This window comes from Ahaetulla prasina, chromosome 3 (genome assembly GCF_028640845.1).
Source record: "Ahaetulla prasina isolate Xishuangbanna chromosome 3, ASM2864084v1, whole genome shotgun sequence".
Classification (NCBI taxonomy): Eukaryota; Metazoa; Chordata; class Lepidosauria; order Squamata; family Colubridae; genus Ahaetulla; species Ahaetulla prasina.
This window is the reverse complement of record NC_080541.1, coordinates 144,656,356-144,680,905: the sequence shown is the minus strand read 5'-3', so window position 1 is coordinate 144,680,905 and position 24,550 is coordinate 144,656,356. Positions and strand designations below refer to the sequence as shown.

The 24,550-nt window shown below is 38.6% G+C and overlaps 1 protein-coding gene across 6 annotated transcripts in view; it reads right to left on the bottom strand.

Moving 5' to 3' along the window:
- Positions 1 to 20,588: 20,588 nt before the first annotated feature.
- PTBP2 (polypyrimidine tract binding protein 2) overlaps positions 20,589 to 24,550 on the bottom strand; it is a 78,929-nt gene continuing 74,967 nt past the window's right edge. The window contains exon 13 of one of the 6 annotated variants that reach the window (XM_058174774.1): positions 20,589 to 24,525. In XM_058174774.1, coding sequence (XP_058030757.1) covers positions 24,393 to 24,525 — 133 coding nt within the window. In that variant the 3' untranslated portion in view covers positions 20,589 to 24,392. The remainder of the gene's footprint in view (positions 24,526 to 24,550) is intronic. The other 5 variants (XM_058174775.1, XM_058174772.1, XM_058174770.1 and 2 more) reach the window with 5 other exon arrangements.

Below are 24,550 nucleotides of genomic sequence, written 5' to 3'. Positions count from 1 at the left end.
CCTGCAAGCTCAACGGCTACGAGTCCACGCATCACCAGGGAATCGCATCCCTGTTCGAGGACCACCTCCGTCCGAGTCGAGCACGCCTCACAAGAAGACCCTGCCCATCACGATCGCCGAGGAACTCTGCCCAGTCTGTTGGGACTAGACTGGTTTCGTGCCCTGGGCATGGGAGTGACTGGCATCTACAGAAGTGACTGCAACCTGAAAGACATTCTCTTTAACGAGTTCAAGATGTCTTCAAGGACTGCCTGGGCAAGTACAAGGGGACCCCTATTTCCTTCAACTTAGACCCCAGGTAGCCCCCATTAGGCTTAAGGCGAGGAGAGTCCTTTGCCCTAAAACCAAAAATCGATAAGGAGCTGGACAAGCTCATAAATCAGGGATTTTGGTGCCAGTCGATCACGCAGTGGGAGACGCCAATCGTCACCCCATAAAACCGGACGGGTCAATTAGAATTTGCGCTGACTACAAGGCGACGCTTAACAAAGCCTTACAGAAAAGCGCCACGGTTCCGTGGTGCAACACTTATTGCACTCTTTGGGGCAAGGGCAAGTCTTTGCAAAGTTAGACTTGGCCCAAGCCTACCAACAACTGCCAGTAGACGCCCGCACAGCCAAGCCCAAACGATTGTGACGCACAGGGGGCCTTCAAGTGCACCGATTGCAATTTGGGGTCAGTGTGGCACCAGGGCTGTTCCAAAACCTGATGGAACGACTACTGCAGGGGCTCCCAGGGTAGTTCCCTATTTTGATGATGTCCTCAATTTCAGGGAGAAACATGGAGGAATTGGGGAGCGTTAAGAAAGGTTTTGGGATTTTCCGACAGCCGGATTAAAAGTCAAGGCAAACAAATGCCAGATTGGGGTAGAATCACGATTTCTTGGGCTACCGGATAGACAAGAAAGGAATTCACCTACTGAGAGCAAGGTTAAGGCAATTAGGAAGGCTCCAGCGCCCAAAACAAAGCAGAGCTGCAGGCATTCCTGGGATTGGTTAATTTTACGCGTCTTTTAAAGAACAAAGCAACTGCTATGGAACCGCTGCATAGGCTCTTAGGAAAAATACTGTTTGACTCCTTCAAAAGTCTGGTATCTTTTGTTCATGGATTCAAGAATGGCACACAGAAGCCCCTGAATGTAATAAAGCCTTTCTTTGTTCCTTTTTAAAAAAATGTAGTAGGGATATTATGTATGTGCCGGCATCTTTATGCCAAGAGTAAACTTGGAGCAACATAACTATTCCCTAATAATATGGTAATTCCTTAATAGCATGTTTAAGAATTCCAAGCGATTGATGCTAATTTTAAGCTAAAGAGGTACATTCTAGATGTGAATAAGGTTGGATAATTACACTGCTCTCAACGCTGAATATTTATAGCCTTCTCAGCTTCTGCTTCTTCTTCTGTTGCATATATTTTGGACATAGTCTGTAGCTGTTTCGTACCCACAATTCCCATGATCCCATAGTGATCAAATATTTTTTTTTCCAGCATTTCATAAAGTTAAGTTCTCAGCTGCTTAAATCAAAATGTTTAATTATGTTTCTGTACTTTAGGAAAAACTTAATGAGTTATTCAAACTTTAGGTGCAATGCAAATATGAACACCTGGGTATGTAACGGTCATTAATATAGCACTGCATTGTAAAGTATATGAAAGCATTGCACTTGTGATAAATGATCTTTCTCAAAGACACATTAACACACGTTTGGAAAGCTGATTGAAAATCAATCTCTCTCTCTCTCTCTCTCTCTCTCTCTCTCTCTCTCTCTCTCTCTCTCTCAAATGTACTTTGGCAGCAAGCACTCATTCTAAGATAATTTTGGAATCCATTCTATTAGTTCTGGATGACTTTAGAAAACAACCACTCTTACAGCTTTACAAAAGTTCAAGGAGGTACTTTGCTTCAGGGCTAATTGTCTCTTTGAAATCATATGTAAACCATAATATGACTCAATACTCCCCCCCCCACAAGTCCAATTTATCTACATCTACATTAAGTCCTGGAAGAGACCATCCAACAGCACAAAGTGAGGTATCACCATTTCTGCTCTAGGCCAACCAAGTGACACCATGGAGATTCTGTCTTAGTATCTAGAAGCTGTGGGATCTGGATGGAGAAGAACAATCTTCATCTCAATTTTGGCAAGACTAAATGGCTTTGTATGTTAGAGCCCCCTGAATCCAAAGTTGTTTTCATTTTTAGTTCTAAATGGGGTTGCAATACTGCAAACAGAACCAGTACACCCTCCAGAGGTCCTTCAGGACTCATGGCTTCTATGAGATCATGCTTACAGTCATTCGTAGTTTAGTCACCTCCTGAGTGGATTACTGCAAAGAACTTTATATGGGGTTGTGTTTTAAGACCATCTGGAAGGAGGGTCAGTTTTTAGATCCTGACAATTAAAAAAATGCCAGTAGGAGGCTGGGCCTTTCTGTCACACCACTGGCCCTCTGGAAGACTACATGCCCCTCCCTAAAATTAAATTACTCCTGATCATTTCAGCCTTTTGCGAATTGCTGATTATCTAGTTTTGCTGTAAGTCATACAGGCCAGGAGGTTAGACATCCGTCGAAATGATACTTTTAATGCTGAGCATTTATTGGGTTTGCTTTTGATGACCATTGTAGATTTTTATGCTTTTACTAATACTGTTTTTTGATACTGTTTTTAATTATGTGTTATTGGCTGCCTGGAGTTACATTTGTGAGGTGGGCAGCCATCTCAATCAGCCAATCAATCAATAAAAGAAGTTCTCTTCCTGCTTCCAAAGATGAAGCAACCAGGTTACTTTATTTCATCTCACTTTGGAAGAGATAAATGGGTCTCCTGATTAAGACTTCATGGGAATGCAGAAAATCTCTAAGAGATTGCTTCCCCCGCCTCAACTACTGTGATTAAGTACTGCAGTTTGCTTCTGTAGTTTGGCAGATCGATTCTCACCAGCTCCAGGTTGACTCAGCCTTCCATCCTTCTGAGGTTGGTGAAATGAGGACCCAGGTTGTTGGGGGCAATGTGCTGACTCTATAAACCATTCAAGAGGGCTATAAAACATTGTGAAGCAGTATATAAATCTAAGTGCTATTGCTATTGCTATTGAAGGTTGATGTTGTTATGACTCAATCAATTCAATCAGAATAGAGCTGGAAGCGACCTTGAAGGTCTTCTAGTCCACCCCCTGCTCAATCAGGAGACTCTATACCATTTCAGACAAGTGACTGTCCAGTCTCTTCTTAAAAATCTCCAGTGATGAAGCACCCACAACATCTGGAAGGCAAGCTGTTACACCCAGGAACAACAGTGCATATGCTTTCCCAGTATCTGTAATACAGACATTTATAGTAGAGGTTGGCTCAGAGCTTAGCTTCAGAAAGTCTGTTTATGCCCCACTTCATCATCAATTATTTGGATGGACTTAAGGAAAACAATGCCTCCCCCCACCCGCTCTCCCTCTGATTTTTGCCTCATTTTTTGTCTGTTGCTTGTGAGTTTTCAGAATTGGAACGCCTCTTATCACAATCAAAGAGAGGGGAAGAGACCAACTCTTTATTGCAACTTGTGGCCAGGGGCTTGCTTTCTGCAGAGAATGTACCTTGAGAAACAGTTCTTTGAATTACTCCAAGTGCTGGAGAGCATCTCCAATGGTGCAAAAAACGTTGTAGAATCTTTAAGCATCTCTGATATCGGAGGTCACCATCTTCAAAACTGCATTTTGTTTCTCAAAAGCATGTGGGAATTTAAAAAGACAAAGTCAAACGTCTCTGCCCAGACAGAGATATTTTACCAGCACCTACTTTACTAGGTGATACACATTTACCCTTGCAGATTATGCTCTCTGCATCTGTCCAGTAGTTACTCAATGATTTAGTTAATGAACCTTTTTGAGGACATGCTCTGAACATGGCAGTCACCATATGTTACAGCAAAGTTACATACTTGTAATCAAAACCTTGGTTTGATTACAAGTATGTAATTTAAAGTTCTTTTTGGTAGCTTTTACTTTCCTTTAATAAAACTCAAAATAAAAGGGCTTATTTTCAGGGAAACATGATTTCAGGGTGATCAGCCTGATTAGTCCCCCCCACCCCCCCACCCCGGGTGCACACACAAGAGCCAGCAAATGTGCTGGGACCAATGGTATCCATCAGTAGCTGCAGCCCGCCAGTCCCATGGTTGGCACACTCTGGGACTGCACAGATGGAAGGCATGGAGCCGAAGGCAGGCAATCCCGCCATGCTGCATGGGCTACAGGCAAGCCGAGAGACATGAAGATGAGCATCCCATAGCCGTCGGCTGCTCTGGCCCACCGCCACTCAGCTTTCCCATGGCCTATGTGGCACATCTGGATTGCCTGTCTCCCCACCACCTCTGCTTCCACCTGCTGCTTGCACAGGTACTGCTCACCTGTGCTGCGTGGGCTGCAACTATTGCTAAACACCATCGGCCCACATGCACTCACTGCCTATGCTGGCCACCTCCAATCCCCTTCACTAGGGCTTATGTTGGGGGTAGGCCTTATATTAGACTCAGGCATGAAAATCAGGCTAGGGCTTATTTTGGGGGTTGGTCCTATTTTCAGGGAAACACTCCGTGTGCATGTGTTTGTGTGTGTGTGGTTAGTTTTCAGAAATGATAGAAAAACAGACTTGTCCCTTGAAAATGTTTCACACCCCCCCGAATTTAAGATGTTGATTTTAAAGACTTTACAAAAGTAAAACTGTATTTGGACTTTAGGGATTCAAATGAAATGAGATTTGCTTCAAAATATGGGATTTTAATAAAATCAAACTGTAGAGTGATCAAAGGCCAATACAATCAAGGTTATGTTAATCATTAACATTAAGGCTAGCAAGTGGCCTTTCCTGATGGGATTAGGTCACAAGTCATGCCCGATAAGGTTCATGACCTAGTAATGTCTACATCACATGTTGTTTATTGTTTATTTTCATGACATCAGAACTCCCACTCTCAGTATATATTATATCTACTGGCAAACTCAGAATCTGAACCAAATCTTGTGATTTCTATTCAGCATTGTGTCTCCATCAAGCCAGAATAAGTAATATTCTACTGCAAAAGCTTCAAGACAGGATATTGAATTCCTTTCCTTAGATGTGTAAGTATTTTACTAACATCAACGTATTACCAGCTGAAGGCACTGTACTTTAAAAGCCTGCATTCAATTCCTGAATCTCTTATTTCTCAAGTGAATTAAGAAAAACTAAATCACTCTTTGAGTTAGGGAGAAAAAATGGTACGTCCAAATTTAGCAGAATGTATAAAAGGGGGAACTACATGTCTTTCTTTCTCAAAAATTACATGCTATCTGAGATTTCTACATAGGTCTTTGGGGATTTGGGGATTGCTAAGAAAATCTTGCTTCTGAAAGTGAAAATTTTTAATAGCCTTGCATTCCTGAACCTGGGCGAGCTCTGCCTTATTCTGACAAAAAGAACTGAAAAGACGCAGGTGGGCAGGTAGGGAAAACCTCTAATTAGCATCAAAATACTTCCTTAAACTAATTTCTATTACAATAATGTCTTGGCCAATCTCCAGTCCACACTTAATTTTTAGTAGTATGGCCTTTGAAGTGCCGCAGCAGTCATTTAAGGCCGTTTGCAGCTATATCACCACCGAGAGCTTCAGGGACAGAGAAAAACAGCGAGGCGTGAGTGGGCGGTGGGGGGGGGCAGGGATTTTTTGCTACTGGTTCTCCAAACTACCCACCCCCATCGCTACCGGATCGTGTGATCTGGTCCGAACTGGGAGCATTTCACCCCTGGCCCCGCCCCCATCTATTCTCTGCCTCTCAAGTCCCAGCCAATCGGGAGGAAATGGGATTTTGCAGGAACCTTCCCCTGGATTGGGGAGAGAAGGGACATTTTACAGTATCCTTCCCCTGGAATGGGGTGGGAATGGAGATTTTACAGTATCCTTCCCCTGCCATGTCCACCAAACCACACCTACCAAGCCATGCCATGCCCACCAAGCTACACCCACAGAACTGGTAGTAAAATTTTTTGAAACCCATCACTGCAGCATTCATATGTAACAACTGCACCAGGTCATTTAAAACAGGGTCCAGTAATCCCTATAGGCACCTATTTATTTATTTAAAAGATTTGTATGGCTGCTCCTTTTAGATGCAACTTTGGATGGCTTGCAAAAATAAAACTAATAACTATAAAATTACAAACCACACACACACAAAAACAATGCCATGGTTACTCCCTTGGGATGTCCTACAGGCAGCTTCAGATACAGGCAGTCCTCAATCTAGGACCATAATTAGGAAAGTTCTGTTGCTAAGCAAGGTGGTCATTAAGTGAATAGTGCCTACCTGCATCCTATTTCTATCCCAACACCTGTGTAAAAAAGCCAGGTGTTGATGACCTTCTGGAAAGCTAAAATGGCAATGGAAAGTGGCAAAGTGAATTAGTAGGTTGGTGGGATAGGAGGGACATTTTAATGCCTCCGTTCAACAACTGGGATGTTGTATATTCAGCACCTCCATTAAATACTTAAGTGTGTATAGTCTGATCTTTGTGGTTTATAACTGTAACAAACTGGTGCCAATCCATGCAACATGCTGTTCCCCACTCACCTTTGGGAATTCAGCATTGTTACGTATGAAATTCACATGCACCATATAATAAGAGGTGGTCTTTTTTCTGGGTTGCAAGAAAGCTCTTAAGTGAAACTATAAAACTCCAAGCTCTGCTTAAGGAGAGTTTAAGATTCTCCTATTGTTCCAGTGGGAGGGGGGAGAAGAAGAAAACATACAGTGAAATGAACAGAGACTTCCCATTGTGACAAGGCCTTTTGACTTCATATTTCTGTGATTGTGCGGTGGTTTAGAATCAGTCTCTGAAATTTCACTATTCCTCAGGACACTCAAGGTGATTTTTCAAGCTTTGTGTAGCTTACTTCTATTCTTCACCGAAAGTAGCATCTCTCTTTTTACAGATATGAGTTTTATCTTTCAATAGACCTGGATAAGTATTCTTTGGTGTTCTGAGTGTGGTTTTCTCCAAGGACTTGCATTCTGAGTCTTCAAGAGCTCCAATTCTGCTCTTCTTCCATCACCTCCATTCCCAGAGAAACCAGTTCTCTACCATAGACCCATGGAATCTACCTCTCCAGTAATGGGTTTCAATTTTTTTTACTACCAGTTCTGTGGGTGTGGCTTGTTGGGCATAGCATGGCTTAGTAGGTGTGGCATGGCTTGGTGGGCGTGGCAGGGGAAGGATACTGTAAAATCTCCATTCCCTCCCCAATCCAGGGGAAGTTTACTGCAAAATCCCCATTTCCTCCTGATCAGCTGGAACTTGGAAGGCTGAGAATAGACGGGGGCGGGGCCAGTCAGAGGTGGCATTTACCAATTGTCCGAACTACTCAAAATTTCTGCTACCGGTTTTCCAGAACTGGTCAGAACCTGCTGAAACCCACCTTTGTACCTCTCCCTTGACCTGGAGCCTTCTGCCTTTCTGAATCCAGCTCATCAAGGTGGGGTCGTTTTGTTTTCCTGGATCTATGGTAACTCATGACTTTCAGTAATCCCTTTTTCATCTTACTACACTTCTTTTTTGTTACATATTCTTGTGATCTGTCTCACATACATCTCAAATCAAGCTTTTTTAAACAGAAAAGGTGAGACTAAGGAATTGTTTTTGCTTTTGGTCTCCCCTGCCCTTGAGCCCCCAGCCCCACTTTCTGGCTAAAAGGGAAAAGATGCTGTGGGTTACTCCCCCATTGTACTATTAGGCTTGTTCACACACAACTTGGTGTAAGCTCTTGAGAGAGCTGAGTGGTGATGTTCTCTTTGTCCAAGACAAAAAACCAGGAAGTCCCACCTCCTATTTATAGTCTCTGCAGATGTCACTGCATGACCATCATTCCTTGGCTTTATCCCAACGCTGCTTCTGCTGCGCGCGCCGGTCACGTCTGCGCAGTCTTGCATCACTCCAAAACTGTTCTTGGGGCGTTGCCAAATCAGAAGAAGGCTCGAGAGAATCAGGCCTTGCCGGCCCCTCCTCCTCCCTTTGAGTGGGTGCCAGGGAGGGAGAGGGCCCAAGAGAAGCAGGGCTTGCCAGGTCTTCTCCCTCACTTTCTGAATCATCCGAGTCCAGGAGTCCGGGTCCAGGAACCTGGGTCACAACAGGTGGTATTTAACTTCTTCCTAGTCTATACGTAGCATATTCATTTCTAGAGTGAATGAGAGTCTGCATAGTCATGAGACATCAACCCTTTTAAAGTAAGATGAGGGAGACCCAGCTAGCTTGAATCAACATGATGTCTTCTGAGTATCTGTGGGTAGATATCTTAAGACTTAATAGTGAAAAGTAGCTAACACTAACTGGAGATTCTGTGTCACACAATGACTACAAGTTTCAGAGCCAATCTAAAGCAGTGCCGTCTACTGGATTCAGGTTTTTACTTCCAATGTAAGGCTGATGTTAGCTAGAAAAAGTCTTAGGTTAAGCCATCATGACCTTTTGGAAGTAGTCAATTGTAGTGAGGTCATTTTCCCAATACTTTCATTTTACTATGGGTCTTCTTTAGCCTAGCACTGCAGAGATGTGTTGTGCTAAATGCGGGTTGAATACCGTCATCTGGAAGAGTGTCGGGAAAGAGTGCTTTAAAGTCAGTTGCTGTAGGAGTAGGACTGCCAGAGTTAGGAGAGGAGTAAAAAGAGGGATCAGCCTCGAATCACTATGTAGCCACAAACAAAGTCCAACCTCCTTGACTGCCATTGATCCTTATCAAACTCAAACCAGTTGCTGACCATTAGTTGAGAAGATTCCTGTGCACAGGTTTTGAGCAATACATAGGTTAGACTGAACCTTCATGTGTGGACCTAGTCTTTTGGGCCCGACAATGCCTTCTTCAATCTTTAATATACAATACATAAGAATTAGCTGATTAAAATTAAGAATCATGCAGCCATCATATTCCAAAATCAACCTTAATGCTTTTCTCTTTATCCCTTCAGATCAATGCACCTACTAGGTTTATATATAAATCAGGTTTATATATAAATCTGGTCTAAGGCATCTTCTGGTTCCTGTAAGCAAGCAAGTAGCTCATATTCACATTCATCAGTTAAAATGTATTCCCTACCTATTAAGTCAAACTGTAATAATTAAAATGTGCACCTCGAATATTTTGTATATCAAGTACTCCTGTGAGATGGCAAGACAATATAGTAGTAACACTCCAGTGGCTCTAAGATTCACATAAGCTGATATATAGTATTTGCATTCCTGTGGTGCCCTTGCTTGGAGTGAACCAATGTATCTGCACACCCTTCTTATGCACCCAACACTAGGTAAATCAATGGTCTATTAACTCCCTGGCAAAAATAATCAGGAATCTGTAATTGATTAATTCTTAGATCCATTAATCAGGCACTTGGAATAAGAACTCATTTTCAAAGTAACCATTAACAATAACTGTGATCAAATGAGACTTTCACACTGATTTGATTTTTATTTGCAGAGGTCATTGTTTTATTAATGAAAGGAAAATGAACTGCAGAAGATAGATTAAATAGCTTGGAATAGTGTATGGACCCAATTGCAAATAATACCGGTGGTGGAAATGAACAGAAATGGGAATGAATAAGGCTTTAGCATCAGATACCACTAGCGGTAATCATGAAAATAGTGAATTTCCTATCACAAAAAACCAGAACAATAAAACAGATATATTGGAGTTCATTTGGTCCAAATTCATCAATATAACATTCCCAACAGATATGTCTCCTGCAAGGAGACTCCACCACCCTGGAACAGTCCAGAACAATTCTTACTCTTAGGAACTTTTTCCTGATGTCCAACCAAAATCTATTTTATTTCCATTTCAATCCATACCTTCTGAAATAACCCTGGATAATCCTGCTCCATCTTCATAGCAGTCCTTTCGGTTCAGGCAATCCTCAATTTACAACACTTCGTTTAGTGACAGTCTGAAGTTATAACAGCATTGAAAAAAATGGACTTGCGACCATTTTTCATACGATTGTTGCAACATCTCCATGGTCACGTGATTAAAATTCAGACGCTTGGCAACTGACAGTGGAAGTGTTCTGGGGCCATATGACCCACCCATTGTGAACTTCTGACAAGCAAAGTCAATGAGGAAGCAAGATTTCCTTAACAACTGCATTTTACTAATTTAACAACCGCAGTGATTCACTTAACAATTGCGGCAAGAAAGATAATACAATGGGGCAAGACTCGCTTAGCAACTTTCTTGCTCAGCAATGAAAATTTGGGGCTCAATTGCGGTCATAAATTGAGAACTACCTGTATTGAAGACAAATATATCTTCTCTTTTGTAGACTAAACATATGCAGCACTTCCAACTAAGGAGTTTTCCTTCCTTCTGGACCCTGACTAGGCTGGTTGTTCTCATCCAGAAAAGCTCGGCTTCTCAAGCCTTTCTTAAAATGCAGTGCTCTGATAAATGCATATTAAGAGAATAATGAGAATTTCTCTTGACCATGACACTTTGCTTCTTCAGATACAGTTTAGGGCAGGGGTTTACAAACTTGGCAACTTTAAGACTTTGTGGACTTCAACTCCCAGAACTGGGACTTGAAGTCCACAGATCTTAAAGCCTTAGTCTGCTGAGCCTCTGGTGGCTCAGCAGACTAAGTCTGTCTGTTATTAACACAGCTGCTTGCAATTACTGCAAGTTCAAGTCCCACCAGGCCCAAGGTTGACTCAGCCTTCCATCCTTTATAAGGTAGGTAAAATGAGGACCCAGATTGTTGGGGGCAATAAAAGTTGACTTTGTATATAATATACAAATGGATGAAGACTGTTGCTTAACACAGTGTAAGCCGCCCTGAGTCTTCGGAGAAGGGCGGGATATAAATTCAAATATATAAAAAAAAGTTGCCAAGTTTGGACACCCCTGGTTTAGGGCAATATTTTGTAACGGACTTCTCTGGCCCAATATAAATGCATGCAAAAACCCTTTGCTAATCCTGTAATTCTTGTGCTGAGAGCATCCGTTTTAGAAAACACAATTCCTGACTGTTTAGACTCACAATGGGGACTCCTGCTCAGACATTGATAGGATCTCTGCTGTAACCCCGTTCACGGGGGAGGCACTACAGTGGCAGGTGGGATGCTAAATGCAAATTATTTTCAGAGAAATCAGAAAAATTGCAAGGCAGTGTCTGTAATATTTACAGTATAAGAAGGATTCATACACCAGTGCGAAGGACACAAAGAGATGTTAAAAGGTTCGTGGTTTTTACTTCGTTTAACACTGCTGCCAATTCACTTTTTTGAATTCTGTTCCTTTCGTGAGAATTTTCCCATCTGCTTATAGGTGCATGGCGAAAAATGACATAACGAATAAACTTCATTGTTATCATTCTGCCTGAAAATCCCTTCTCCTACTCAACTTGAAACAGGGCCGTTGACTTTCTAGCAATATTTAGAATTCAATGTATTGCTGGTTGAATGCATTTCTTTCCTTTTTAATTTTTTTTCCTGCTTAGCAACATCACACTCTTCTCTGATAGTCGAAGGAGATGCAGCTGCTACTTACAATCTATAATACTTGAAAACTGAAGCACACTTTACTCAGTGGTACAAACATCTAACAACCACATCATTTAAAAGCAGTCTGTTGGGAAAAGAAAAAAAGGATCAGCATACTCATGGATATGTAGACCTGTCCAGTATCTTTGGTGTCATCCTTCTGCAGAATGTTAAACTCTGCGTTCGTATCAAACCCAAGAGATTTTATTGGGCTAGCACAAATGTATGAGTTTACTTATAAGACAAAGTTGACTTAAACAGGTGCAAAACTCAGCTCTGTGTTTACTGGATATAGTTTGACAATTATTACTATTTTCATATATTGTTTTAGGCTGAATCATTTTTAAAAAAATTATTCAAAGGCTTAACATTCTGTTACAATGTCTCACTTCAGAAATAAATATTTACAATTTATATCTGGTCACTATATTTGCTGTCATAGTTGAGGATTTTGGCTACATTTGTTTACAGAATAGCAACAGTTTTACAGTTAAGAAGGGAGGTGGATGACTGAAAGCTAACGCCAGATTGTTGGTTTTTTAAAAGTATATTGCTTCTATTTTCCTTTCTGCTACTTGTCCTTCCAATCTCTCTTCTACGGAATAAAGTCTACACAACTCTGCACAATCAATGAAAAAGTTATTTGGTTGCTATTTGCTATCTATATTAAATTTGAAACTTTAAAGCCACAAAAGGCAGCTTCCACAGATGTGACAGATGATTTAACTTGTCATTTGTATTTAAGTTTTATTTTTCTTTAGCGTGCCTGATGAGCTTGACATTTTCTGATGTCAGTGGCAAGTACCTTTGCATCTTAAGTACTATTTATTAGATAAGTAGATTGCCAAACAAATATTGGGTTACCCACTAAATATAAATAGCAAGATTAGCTAATTTTTTACTGACGAAGATCATTCAAGACTACAGATTTCTGGGCAGGATGAGTGGGTTCATAGGTGTGAAACCAACATTGTATGTATAGAAAGTGGTAGCCAGGGGAAATAACCTAAGTTAGGAATATTTGTGATTCTGTGAATGAAAAGATGAAACTTTCAGTGGCAGTTTTTCTTCCAGTATCTCCAAATCTGTGTCAACTTTCATGATTTTCATGGTTCATTTTTTGAGGGTAAAAGAACTACTGCACTATTATTAGGGGAGAGGTATTTCCCCTAATGTATTTAATTTGTTTTTTGAAAGGAAGCATAGATGTTGTTTCCTTTTGGTTGCAATTTGGAGATGTAGCTTTATAATGCTGCTTCAGCAGGGACCTGTCAGCTCCTCAAGGCAGACTAAACCAGGAAGCAGGCCAGGCCTACTTATAGGGCTATAATAACAATCTTGTACAGTCTATGCTTTCCTTTCTCTTCAAGGTCATTTCCTCAGCCCTCTTAAATGGCCACACCTACCTATTCTTCTTTGGGCTCAGAAATGAACTAGGGCGAGCCCACTTAGCATTTCTCAGGGAATACCAGGTTTGGGACACTCTCTGAATTAGGGATCAACTGGGGCCAGTGATTATTCATAGACTCAAAAGGAAAGGGCAAATATCTGGATGACAATTGGCAGCTCCAAAAAGTGACTTACTGTGTTCTCTCACTTGTTCCAAACATTGAAAGAGAAAGGCAGGTTTTTTTAATATTGTAATTGGTGTAACTATATTAATTTATCACAAAGTAACTACCTACATGGACTTTTTAAAATCTGGTAGCCAAGAAGGCTACAGAGCTGTGTAGCAGAAACATCACTAGTAGCAGTAGCATCTTTCACTATTTCCAGATATGAAAGCTCAAAACCATCAGCACTAGAAATTTGAAATATACACTCGATCATACTGAAAATAAGATAGAAAAACAGAACTCTCTTTAGAAGATGACTTCTGAGAAACTTCAGGACATTTTTTTAAAGAATTGCATTAATTGTAATAGGGATATAACAGGGAGAATTGCAAATGGAATATCAGATATGACGTTTGCACTGTGCTTCATTCCACCTAATATGGTAGGGTTATATCTTGAAAGCATGGAAATGGGCTTGAGGCGACATTAGTAGCAGATAGATAGAAAACAGGTGCTATCCTGATGATTTTCTCAATGGGATCAAAATGCTGAGCCTGAACTACCTGTTCCAAATTTGAGTTTTCCTTAGAGCCATGTGGCATTGATTCCTGGGTCTCCCAAGTAGGTGTAAGATCAACTGATGGGGTTCATAGTAATACTTCTGGGTGCTCAAGATTAGACAGTGAATCATGACTTTGGGGATTCTCAGGCCAAGGTAACTGTTGCCTTACAACTAGGTCTTCAAGTTTGGCAACCATTACCGTGCTAATCTGTAAAATGTCAGACATCAAATCAAGCTGACTCTCCACATCAGGTTTATTTATTTATTTATTTATCAAACTTCTATACCGCCCTTCTCCCGAAGGACTCAGGGTGGTGTCTATTTCACTTCCTCTAGACATAAAATGGGAGATACCACTGCTTTAACTTTTGCTATTGGGAGTTATGCATGATCTTAGATCCTTCTTTGTCTAATTCATAAACTGTATTTTGTCATTGCAACTGAAAAAATTCATCTATTATGAGGGATGTTGGATAGGGAGGAAATGAGCACTTTCTTACTGTTAAAGGAAGTGCTTGGAAGGGGATAGCCATGTATACTTAACGTACATCTCTGAGATGAATCTATGCTCCAAGTTGGAAAACATAATGTGTTTGTTTAAACTGCAAGCAATACAATACAAGCTATTTCAGCTACTAAAAATGTGGGAGAATGGCATTAGTGCTTGTTGGATAGTGTCTTCTGTATACAACTATAAAGACATTATGTGTATTCACAATGTACCTTCTTCACGTTAATAGGTGTACATATGTACAATGAACTATACATTTTTTCTTCTAGAAGTGTTAATTAGCAGTCTTTTGTCCTCTTCAAGCTATGTTTTATTTTGCTTTAGGTTCTGCGTAAGTTTACAATATGTACAGGATTACTAGAATGCAATTTGGATTGCCAAGCCATAACCTGCAGAAATTTTAATGCCCATTATAGTAATGAATAACAAGGTATAACCAAGACAAAACAAGACTTTTCTTTGCAAAGAATGAGTAGTAAATTCCATTAATAAGTAATCATCATTCAATTTTATCAGTAAGTGATCAGAGCTTCACTTGAATAAATAAATCATCGCCTATGAGACATCTATAAAAAACCCAATTTTGGCCATCTCTCTTTTGAAGAAGAAAAAATAGCTACTATATTCAAAGTGCTGCTCATATGTGATGATATGCCAAAGGAACAATTTAGAACAGTGTAACATTTTTATAGTAAAAGGAAAGAATTAAGCTCACTGTGAAGAGACTTGTTCAAACTTTTATGTTTTGCCTTTTACTACCAGGCAGAAATCAGCTCTTCCCACCATTAAATTTCCATGAAAAAACAAACTCCAACTGATGATACCCATTACTCTTTTCCTTCCACCTTCTCTTGAAAAAGTAGTTTATCCTTCATGCTAGTGCAACATGCAATTCTAATATTAACTGTGCAGATTCAGGTTACATATATATGTAATAACTTAATGGGAGTTGTATAGCTTTATATACTTGTCTGTTGTAGGAACCTATTTCCTTTTCTTTAAGGAGAAAAACATAAATGAAGTAGTTGGCTGTGTGGGAACAAAATTCTGGGTTAGGTAAGCCTTTGGTCTGATCCAGCATAATTTTTTCTTTTAACGTTCAAGCCTCTTTCAAGTAGTTTTGAAATTTAAGTAAGCATTTTACTATAACTTCCTAAAGCAAATGCATCTTTGGTATTTACTAATTTTACTAATGCTAAAAATATGTATTTTTTTCCAGAATAGGATGGACTATAAAGTCTATCTAATTTCCATAGAATGGAATAAGGTTGCTTACTTTGTTCAGTGAAAGATTTCATGCAAGCAATAAGGTGATACTAGCTGATATTGTCCAAGTACAAAAATGGAATAAAATCTAGGCTACATCCTAAAATATTGTGTTCTAAGTTCCAATAATTGCAAAAATCCCTGCTAGCAATAAAGTTCTGAAAGGTCATGATGATGATCTGGCATTTCATTGGAAGAACTGCATATGGCAAACAAATAATTTACTTACCTTTAGCAATTATTTTGAAAAGAGATTCTTCTATAGTTCTTCTGTTGGCTTTTTAAAACCTTACATTCAAAATTTTTGCTCAATAATCAGTTCCACTGAGTATAGCATCCTTTAATTTTATTTTAAAAAGTGAATGAAAGGGCAAAACACTATAAATAACACATGGAAGCTTCTGAAAGGGAAAACCTTATCTACTTTTATCTTTACTACAGTATTAAAATTTGCATTTCTACACATGCCGAAGGAGGAATGAAAGGGAAAGACACATCATAATGCTAGTTCTTACAGGAATTATTTTGTAGCAACAGCCTAATATGAAATGCATATTTGTACAGAGACACAACAAAAGCGTGCATCCCACGTAAATGGTGGTGAAAAGTTACCTTAGGATATTGATTTTAAAAAGAAGGTAACTAATTTGTAAGATTGAAATCATGAAGAATAATTGAAAGAAAGCAACTTTACCTTCAGAAAAGGAAAGTCACATTGATACAGTGTGTATTTCAGTAACTTCAATGTCAAGAAAATGACCTACACTTGAGGTCAAATGAAGCCATCTTTGGGAGGATAGTTTTAAGCATGAAAAACCGGATTCTACCAATTAGATTTTTAGAAGATGCCAAAGACACAGTTAATAACTTTTGAGTGCTAATCAGAAATAAGATGGATGTTCAGAAAGCTGTTGCTAGGGGAAAGGGGGGGCGGTTGGAGAATCATCCAAATAATGTGCAATTCAAAAATTAAAAGTGTGATGCAATTACTAATCAGTAAAAATGATTCTAATAAATCATTCAGCATTACATTTGCTCTTCATCAACTAAAGCCAAGGTATCTGAAATTATTTACATTTTTAAAAGGCTCACCTGGCATTGCAAGTAATATTCATATCATTTGCATGTCACCTGACAACACTAGGATACAATTCTTATTTATTTTGAATTTTTTGGAATGAATTTATAATGAACAAAATTTAGAAAGGAGTCACTCAATGTCAATAGCCAAAATACTAAAATACACTATTGGTTTCTAACTCTTACAATGAGGAGGGATAAGTAATGTATATCTTGCTAAAATGGTTACTAAAGATGGTAAGTTGGAGAAAGATAGAAGGTAATACACAGCAATATCGAAAGAAGAGAAAATTGCTGGAAGGAAGGAAACTCGAATATAGTGGGAATGGATTAGTAAGTCTATGGTAAAACAAGAACGGATTGGATGAAGAATAAGTTAGTGAATAAAGAACAATAAGGATCAAACTGCAAAATAAACATAGTAAGTTGCTTTTGGATGGAGTAACAAGATTGCCAAAAGGAGATGCAGAATGTAATGTGCGAATCAGTACATAGATTTTGAAGAAGACAGAATGCCTTGCAAGGATATTACTGTACAGAAAGGACTGTGAAAGGTTTAAGTCAGATTTCCTAAACATTTATCTCTATGGAGGTGGTGTGTGTGTTATGTCTTTTTTCCATAAAGTTTATTACACTATGAAAGGGAATACTCTGATTGGTAGCTATGTATGTAAATAAGTTGCATTTAGTAAACTTTTATTTGTGTATTAAGTATGAGTACATTTGACTGATAGACTCAGTGTTAAAAGGGACTATTTAGGCCAATGAGTCCAATTCTTCACTATGTAATCCACATTTCTTAAAGCGTAACTGTCTACAATTTGTCTACATTTATCAGGTGATGGGGAGCAACTGGAAGAGGTGTGTGCAAAATAATTAAAATATGAAAGCATTTTGAGTGTTTTGTGATCGAAAATCCACATTTTAAATATTTTGTTTTGAAATATGAAACAAAGCATGCTGTTTTAAGTATTTTGTTTTGTTTTGTAAAATGTTATTTCAACATTATGGTCTAGTCTCTTGCAATTAATGACTACTGAATGCAATAATTGACCTAGCCAGCTATGGTGACCCCAGTTATTATTTTGGTGAGATGGAAGATTTGCCCAAGGCAACTCAAGGTGGCTTACAGAATATAAAACCACATTTAAAACAATAAAAACTAACAAAAAGAATCAAATAAATTAATATAGTACAATATAACAAAATCATCCCCACCTCTGCGGCAGTAGATCACACGAGCCATTTAATGGGCTCCATCCCACTCTGGGTTCCCCAGGTCCACTGGCAGAACCAGGTCTTCAGCGCCTTCTGGAAGAGTAGTAGAGTAGGGGCCATTCTAATCTCTGGGGAAATGATGTTCCAGAGAGAGTACGCCACCACGGAGAAGGCCCTTCTGGGTCCCACCAGGTGTATCAGGTGTATCAAGGATGGGACCGCCACATTCCCTGCCTCCCCGCTCTGATGGGTCGGGTAGATGTGACCAGCAAGAGATGATCCCTCAGATAACCTGGTCCCAAGCCATGACGGGCTTTAAAGGTGACAACCAGCACCCTGAAGCAAATCGGCAACCAATGCAGCTCCCGCAGGAGAGTTGATACATGTGCACACCGGAGTCTGCACAAAACCGTGTCGGCTGCTGCATTTTGCACCAACTGGAGCTTCCGGATGCTCTTCTTTTAGCAGCATCTGGAGGAGCTAATGGTACTAAATGGCACTCATTTAGGTTTCTGCTCTCTGTTACCAATCCAGGAGGCTGAAAGTAAAAGTCAGGAGGAAAAGGATCTGCCTCCTGTGGTACTCTATTGGAATCCAAACTGGATAGTAATGGTGGCCAAGAGGAATCAGACCACGCGTTAGTACTGACATAGGCACATATTGAGTGTATGAATGAAACATATCAAGCATAAATCAAGTTGCATTTGATTGCCCTGGCAATCCTTACGTAGTGGAACTCCACCAACCCAACATGGCAAGGCACTCAACGTGCCTCTTCAATCCCCAGAAGTGGAGAAGCATGGTCAAGGCAGATTTTATACTTCAGCCATTCTTGGCATCAGAGTTTGCCTTAATAGGCCAAGTTTGTTCTTTTCTTAGGAAATGTCTTGGATGAACCCCAGGAGAAGCGGCATTCAAAAAGCCTTGGGGGCTCAAACTTATAGTATAGTTATGCATTGACCAAAGTCCTTAAGTGTAGAGCAAGAATTAGTACCATCTGATGGACATTTCATTCCCAGCAATGGATGAGAGTCTGGAGTCCAAGCTACTGAGCTTCTACACCGACTAGTGTAGTGGAAGAGAAAGGTTCCTTTTGTTAGCTTAGTAAGGCAGAGTAAAGCTTTTGCTTTTCCGGTTTGGACAGCCAATACCAAAATCTGCACAGATTGGGCAATGGTTGCCAGGTAGAACACGTCTTGCCCTTCAAACTGTATCTTCAGATAACATGGTAAAATTTCAAAATGCTTGTGCAGTTATTTAGTCCATGGTTCATTGTACAAGAAAGACACATTCAAGCATATTGGTTTGTCTGTTTAGTATGGTTCTCTCCCCTTTGGGAATTCAAATCCACCCCCTTATTTTAATGAGAAACAATGCCTGTGTTTTTGTTTTCTCCTCAATATTTTAGAATATAAATGAAAAAACAGCCAGCATTGGAAGACACTGGATATTTCTTTAACACAATCTCTTTCTTGGACAGAAACACTTCTTTCTTTTACTCATTTTCTCATTCCATTAAGCAGAAAGTGCAGACTATTTTAGGCAACCAAACAGCCAAGCTAAAGACTAAAACACTGAATATGGTAAATAAATTTTCAGGTGGAATCTCCATGTAAATATTCAGGTTGAGATAATCTGGGCCTTTGAATATAAGGTTTAGACAATGTACATTAAAAGATTATGAGGTTTTAACAGATTTTTGAAAGAAATATTTAGGTTTGTGGGCTAATTAAAATTCACTTTCTGCCTGACTGTACTTCTGAAGATATCTGAAAGGATGATAGAAGTTAAAAAGCCAATCCCACTTCATTCTCTTTTATCAGTATTGCTCAGGAGCTTATCAAATGTCGTAGGCATTTGTTTTCATAAAATTTCTATAAAATATTATAGAATATTATATTATTAAAAATAAAATAAGGGCTGGTTTCTCCAAAGATTCAGTGGTTGGTGGAAGTCAGCATGAACTGACATCCTATTTATTCTTGTAGTCATGGGAAGAAAGGTGAGGGAGCGAAGGTTTTCTTCCAAGTTCCAGAACAGCTCTCACTGTTTTCTAAGGTCAAACCACACCTTCCGATGAAACACAATCACCTGTTGTTGTGGTTTGAACTACTGAGAATAGATCTTGACATCCTGTGTGGTATTTTCTCAGGAATTTGAAGACTGATATTATTGGGTAGCCTAAACAGAGGCTTAAGCTTCTCAAAATTCAACATGCTCAGTTTCTTCAATCTCTCTTCATATGGCTTTGTTTCCCTCACCCCAATCATTCTCAACTTTCCTTCTACGAATTAGGTTCCAATGTTTGAATTCTTCTTAAACTGCCAGAACTGCTATAATACTTGAGCTGCTGTCTAGCCAATGGAAAATAAAGTGGAACTATGATTTCCTGTAATTTGGGAATATTGTTTGTTCAGCTAAATTTACAATTGGCAACATTACACTGATGACATCTACTTAATTTTTAATCAACTATCCTTCAATATCTTTTCCACAAAGTACTCTTGTCCAGGCAGATATCCCCTTCTGTGTAACCATATGTCTAAATGAATAACTTTGCATTTTCTCTATTATTTTTTCATTCAATCCTCATCTCTAACACATTTTTTACTTTTGCTTTACTATCCCATCCAATTTTGTAACATAAACAAGTTTAGTAAGCAATAGTTCTAGCTTTTCTTTACTACTTATTAGTGTTACATTGTCTTTATTAAGCAACTGATATACTGCCTTATTAGGGGACGCGGTGGCTCAGGGGCTAGGACGTTGAGCTTGTCGATCGAAAGGTCGGCAGCTCAGCGGTTCGAATCCCTGATGCTGCCGTGTAACGGGGTCAGCTCCCATTACTTGTCCCAGCTTCTGCCAACCTAGCAGTTTCGAAAGCACGTAAAAATGCAAGTAGAAAAAATAGGGACCACCTTGGTGGGAAGGTAACAGCGTTCCGTGCGCCTTTGGCATTGAGTCATGCCGGCCACATGACCACGGAGACGTCTTCGGACAGCGCTGGCTCTTTGGCTTTGAAACGGAGATAAGCACCGCCCCCTAGAGTTGGCAACGACTAGCACGTGTGTGCGAGGGGAACCTTTACCTTTACCTATACTGCCTTATTATTATACTTAGTATTTTTAATTAAATTCTGAACATTTCTGATGACGTTTTGTTATATTACCATTTTTCTGGGCTTCCACTGACAACTGCTGGACTGTAACTATTGTATCATTATTTTCTATAATATTTGGTTTCCTGTATATACTTCCCCTTAATGATTTGTTGACCTTTCTTCTTCTATACACCCTTTGCTTTCAAAACTTTTATTACACCTTTAGCTTTTTCTACTGTCTTCATTTTTTCACTCTTCATTGAAATAAGGGGTTCTTCCTATTGGTTAGAATAAATGAAACCACAGTTGATTCTCTTTTGCTTTTTGTCTAAACCTTCTGAAAGCAAAAGTTTTCAGCAAGATGAATCAGGGACTCCCTGAGAGGGACATTCTTGGCACACTTAAGCCTTCTGTTAAATTCAAGGAAGATAAATATAAATATAAAACTCATATTTTTATAAAAGAACACAGTCCAGTAAAAATGCTGAAACAGCAGGAATAAAAAGTGGAAGGTAACAGAAATCATATATACTGTGGGCTTCTTACCCCCGAAATCCATCTCCAGATATTACAGCCTTGTGCACTTTTGCAGAGTGTCTGCCTAAGAGGAATATCGCAGAATGAATGCAATGGGTTCACTCCACATCTACATTCACTTTGCAAAGCTAAGTGACTCTGTAGTACACCACTCGTCTTTTCTCCTATAAGCAATCAAGTCAGTCTACTACATAATGCAAAGCAGGTTGTCATGTGAGAGAGCTGCTTCTCCAAATACATTAAATGACAAAAATGCCTTTTATACTACATTTTTGAACATCGTGTACAGTTTACATTAATGTCTGCTTTTTATTATAAATCACCTAATCTTGTTTTTGAAAGGTAAAAAAAAAATGAAGTACACAACACTTTTTAATGTAGATATTTAACTGCAAATATTGCATCATTTTTGGTGAAGGGAATTTATTATTTATTCTCACTGATCCTCAAATTCTGTTCACAGGCATATATGAAGACTGGCTAAGTTATTAATTGGGATTATATCTTCCTACACAAGTGAATGAGTTCTGGCATGTACCTAGGGAATAATTATATTTAAAAGTCCTTGATATTGTCTTTGAGTTCATGTAAAATGATTCATTAAAATGATGTTTGAATTTAAATTATTAGTTCAAGTTTCCAGAAGAGCTTCAAACAAGTCATTGATATACCGTTACATAAACATGGATTTGTTTCATTTTTAGTATAAAATTGTAAGCTAAACTCCAGTGAAATTAATACATCCCAATCATACATGATTGTGTACTGAGATTTAGATCAGATAAAAAGCCAAAAATCAAGCTTTAAAAAAATTGTTAAATATAGTTCTCGTAAAAATAATTGGGGATATATATGTACTGGTGTAAAACTAGTAGGATAACATATTCAGCACCTTTTAGTTGTATTTAGCAGCAGCTGACAAGGTTTGTCCTCCGTTTATTCTCCTCCTTCCCCTCCCTCCATTGAGCAATTTTGACAGTTTTGTTTAACCCACGTAATACCTGTGATTAGTGGAAAGGCTTTTTTAGCAGACACAGAAAATGGAAGATGAAACTGCAGCAGAAGCATGGCAAATCTGAAAAGTTAATTAGTGCATAAATCTATTTTAAAAACAAAAAAGATAGAACTTACAAGCTACGATAAAAAGTTATGTCTTTAAAGCTATAGATTATATAACAGGGTGGGAAATGTTTAATATCCATTTCTATAAGTGAAATGGTTAGACTTCCAAATGTATAAAGTATGTATGCTGTCCAAAGTATTATTTCTTTCCACAGCATTTGGTTTTTATATAGCATAAATCCAGAAGTTAAAAAAATCAGATTATTATGCTTTTCCCACCCTGACAGAGAATAAACATGAATTCAAAAGCACAGTGGAAGTGGGGAAAAAAGAAGAAAAGAGAGAAAAGGCAGCAGAGAAAGACAGAAGAGGTGAATACAGAGCTACAGAAGTGTTTATTGAGCATGCTACAGAGGCAAGCAGCGTACACATAAGAAGAAATTAAACAACCATCAAACCTCCCAACTTTGTTAGAAAATTAATTTTTAATTGTGCCGCTTTCAAACTATACTGAAATATTACATTTCTAAAGATGTAAAAACTCAACTAATAGAAAATATACATGACCTTTTTCTACATAGATAACATAATCTATGACTTTTGGAACTAAATACATCAATTGCAAAAAGTATTGGTCATTTGAACAGAATCAGTAAAACAGTCCAGATTGATAGAGGAACTGTTTCCAAATGATTTTTTTTCCTGTAGATTCTGAGCCATGTTTATAGTAAAGGCAGATCCATTTCTAGTTATAAAATATTTTGAAGAGATTTATTAAAACTGAATATTACAATGCAAGGTAAATTAAGACTAAAGGCACATAAACTTTGGTCCCACCTGGTTGTCAGTTTTGTTTTTGTTTTTTTATAAAGAAAACTGCCAAAAAATTATTAATCTTTTTGCAAAAGTTTGCAATACATTTTCTTCATCCTTGAAATACATGCACCAACTCCTGAACTAGCTAGACCAGTCTGAACATGCTCAGAAATCCACAACCATATTTCAAATTGTAATTACTAACTAAAAATGGCAATATATATTTAAATGCATGTAAGTTATGTCAACTTCAAAAAACATCTACAAAAAATATTCAGCCACAAACAAGACATTACTTAGTGCCAACATTTATATGATTCGCCCCAGAGTGTGTTTACAAAAAGGTTAAGACTTTATACAACTCTTTTTAACTGAGGCTAAAAGCCACAGGAACTAACAAAAAAAAACAACCAAAAAAACAGAAGAATCACTTTCAGACTTTTAAAGAAATTAACTCTTTGCATCTTTGTAGTTCTGACTAAAGCCTATATTTTCAACTAAACTAAATCTGAAATACAAAGGCCATTTTTACTGAGAAAAAAAATAATATGCTGAGTTTCTCTTCGAGAAGAGCAACTTTTTTTTTAAAAAAAAAGTTTCATGGAAAACTGATAAATCCCAAACAGAAAAAAAAGCTTAACCCTTTTTACACACTCTTGCCTAATACATATTTGGCATAATCCTGCAAAAGTTAGGTGCAACGAATTCCCCCTGAAATCAATGTTCTAATTCTTGGATTTCAATGGAATAAATGCAAGCCTAACGTTCACTGGACTGCACCTATTAATTCCCATATAATGTGCCCCAAACAACCAAATTTTTAACTAGTAAATGCAACTCTAAGTTTTCCTTCTTTAAGGCACGTATGTTAACTAAGTTGAAAAACTATGGGATTTCCTCAGAATCCCCTTTAAACAAAATGGTTTCATAAACATATGCAAAACCAGCAGATAATATCACTGCTTCTTCCTTGCAAATCCTTTTTCATTTCATTTATACATAAACAATCAAGGAATGATAACAGCATGAAAAACAGATGTCCATCTCTGGTCCCCGCTTTCCCGAACAGTCATAGATGACAACACTAAACAATGTGATACAACCTTATTATTTTGATATCTCACTTCAAATGGTTGATTTGGAAAAAGAAACTCTCAGATGATGATTTTCTCCAAGATTGTAATTATGCAGATCAATCAAAGCCTGGATAGCTTCTTCTACTGTTGACATCTGAAGAAGGGCCATCTTGTGATCTCTTCTGGAACAAAGCAATGAAATTAGAT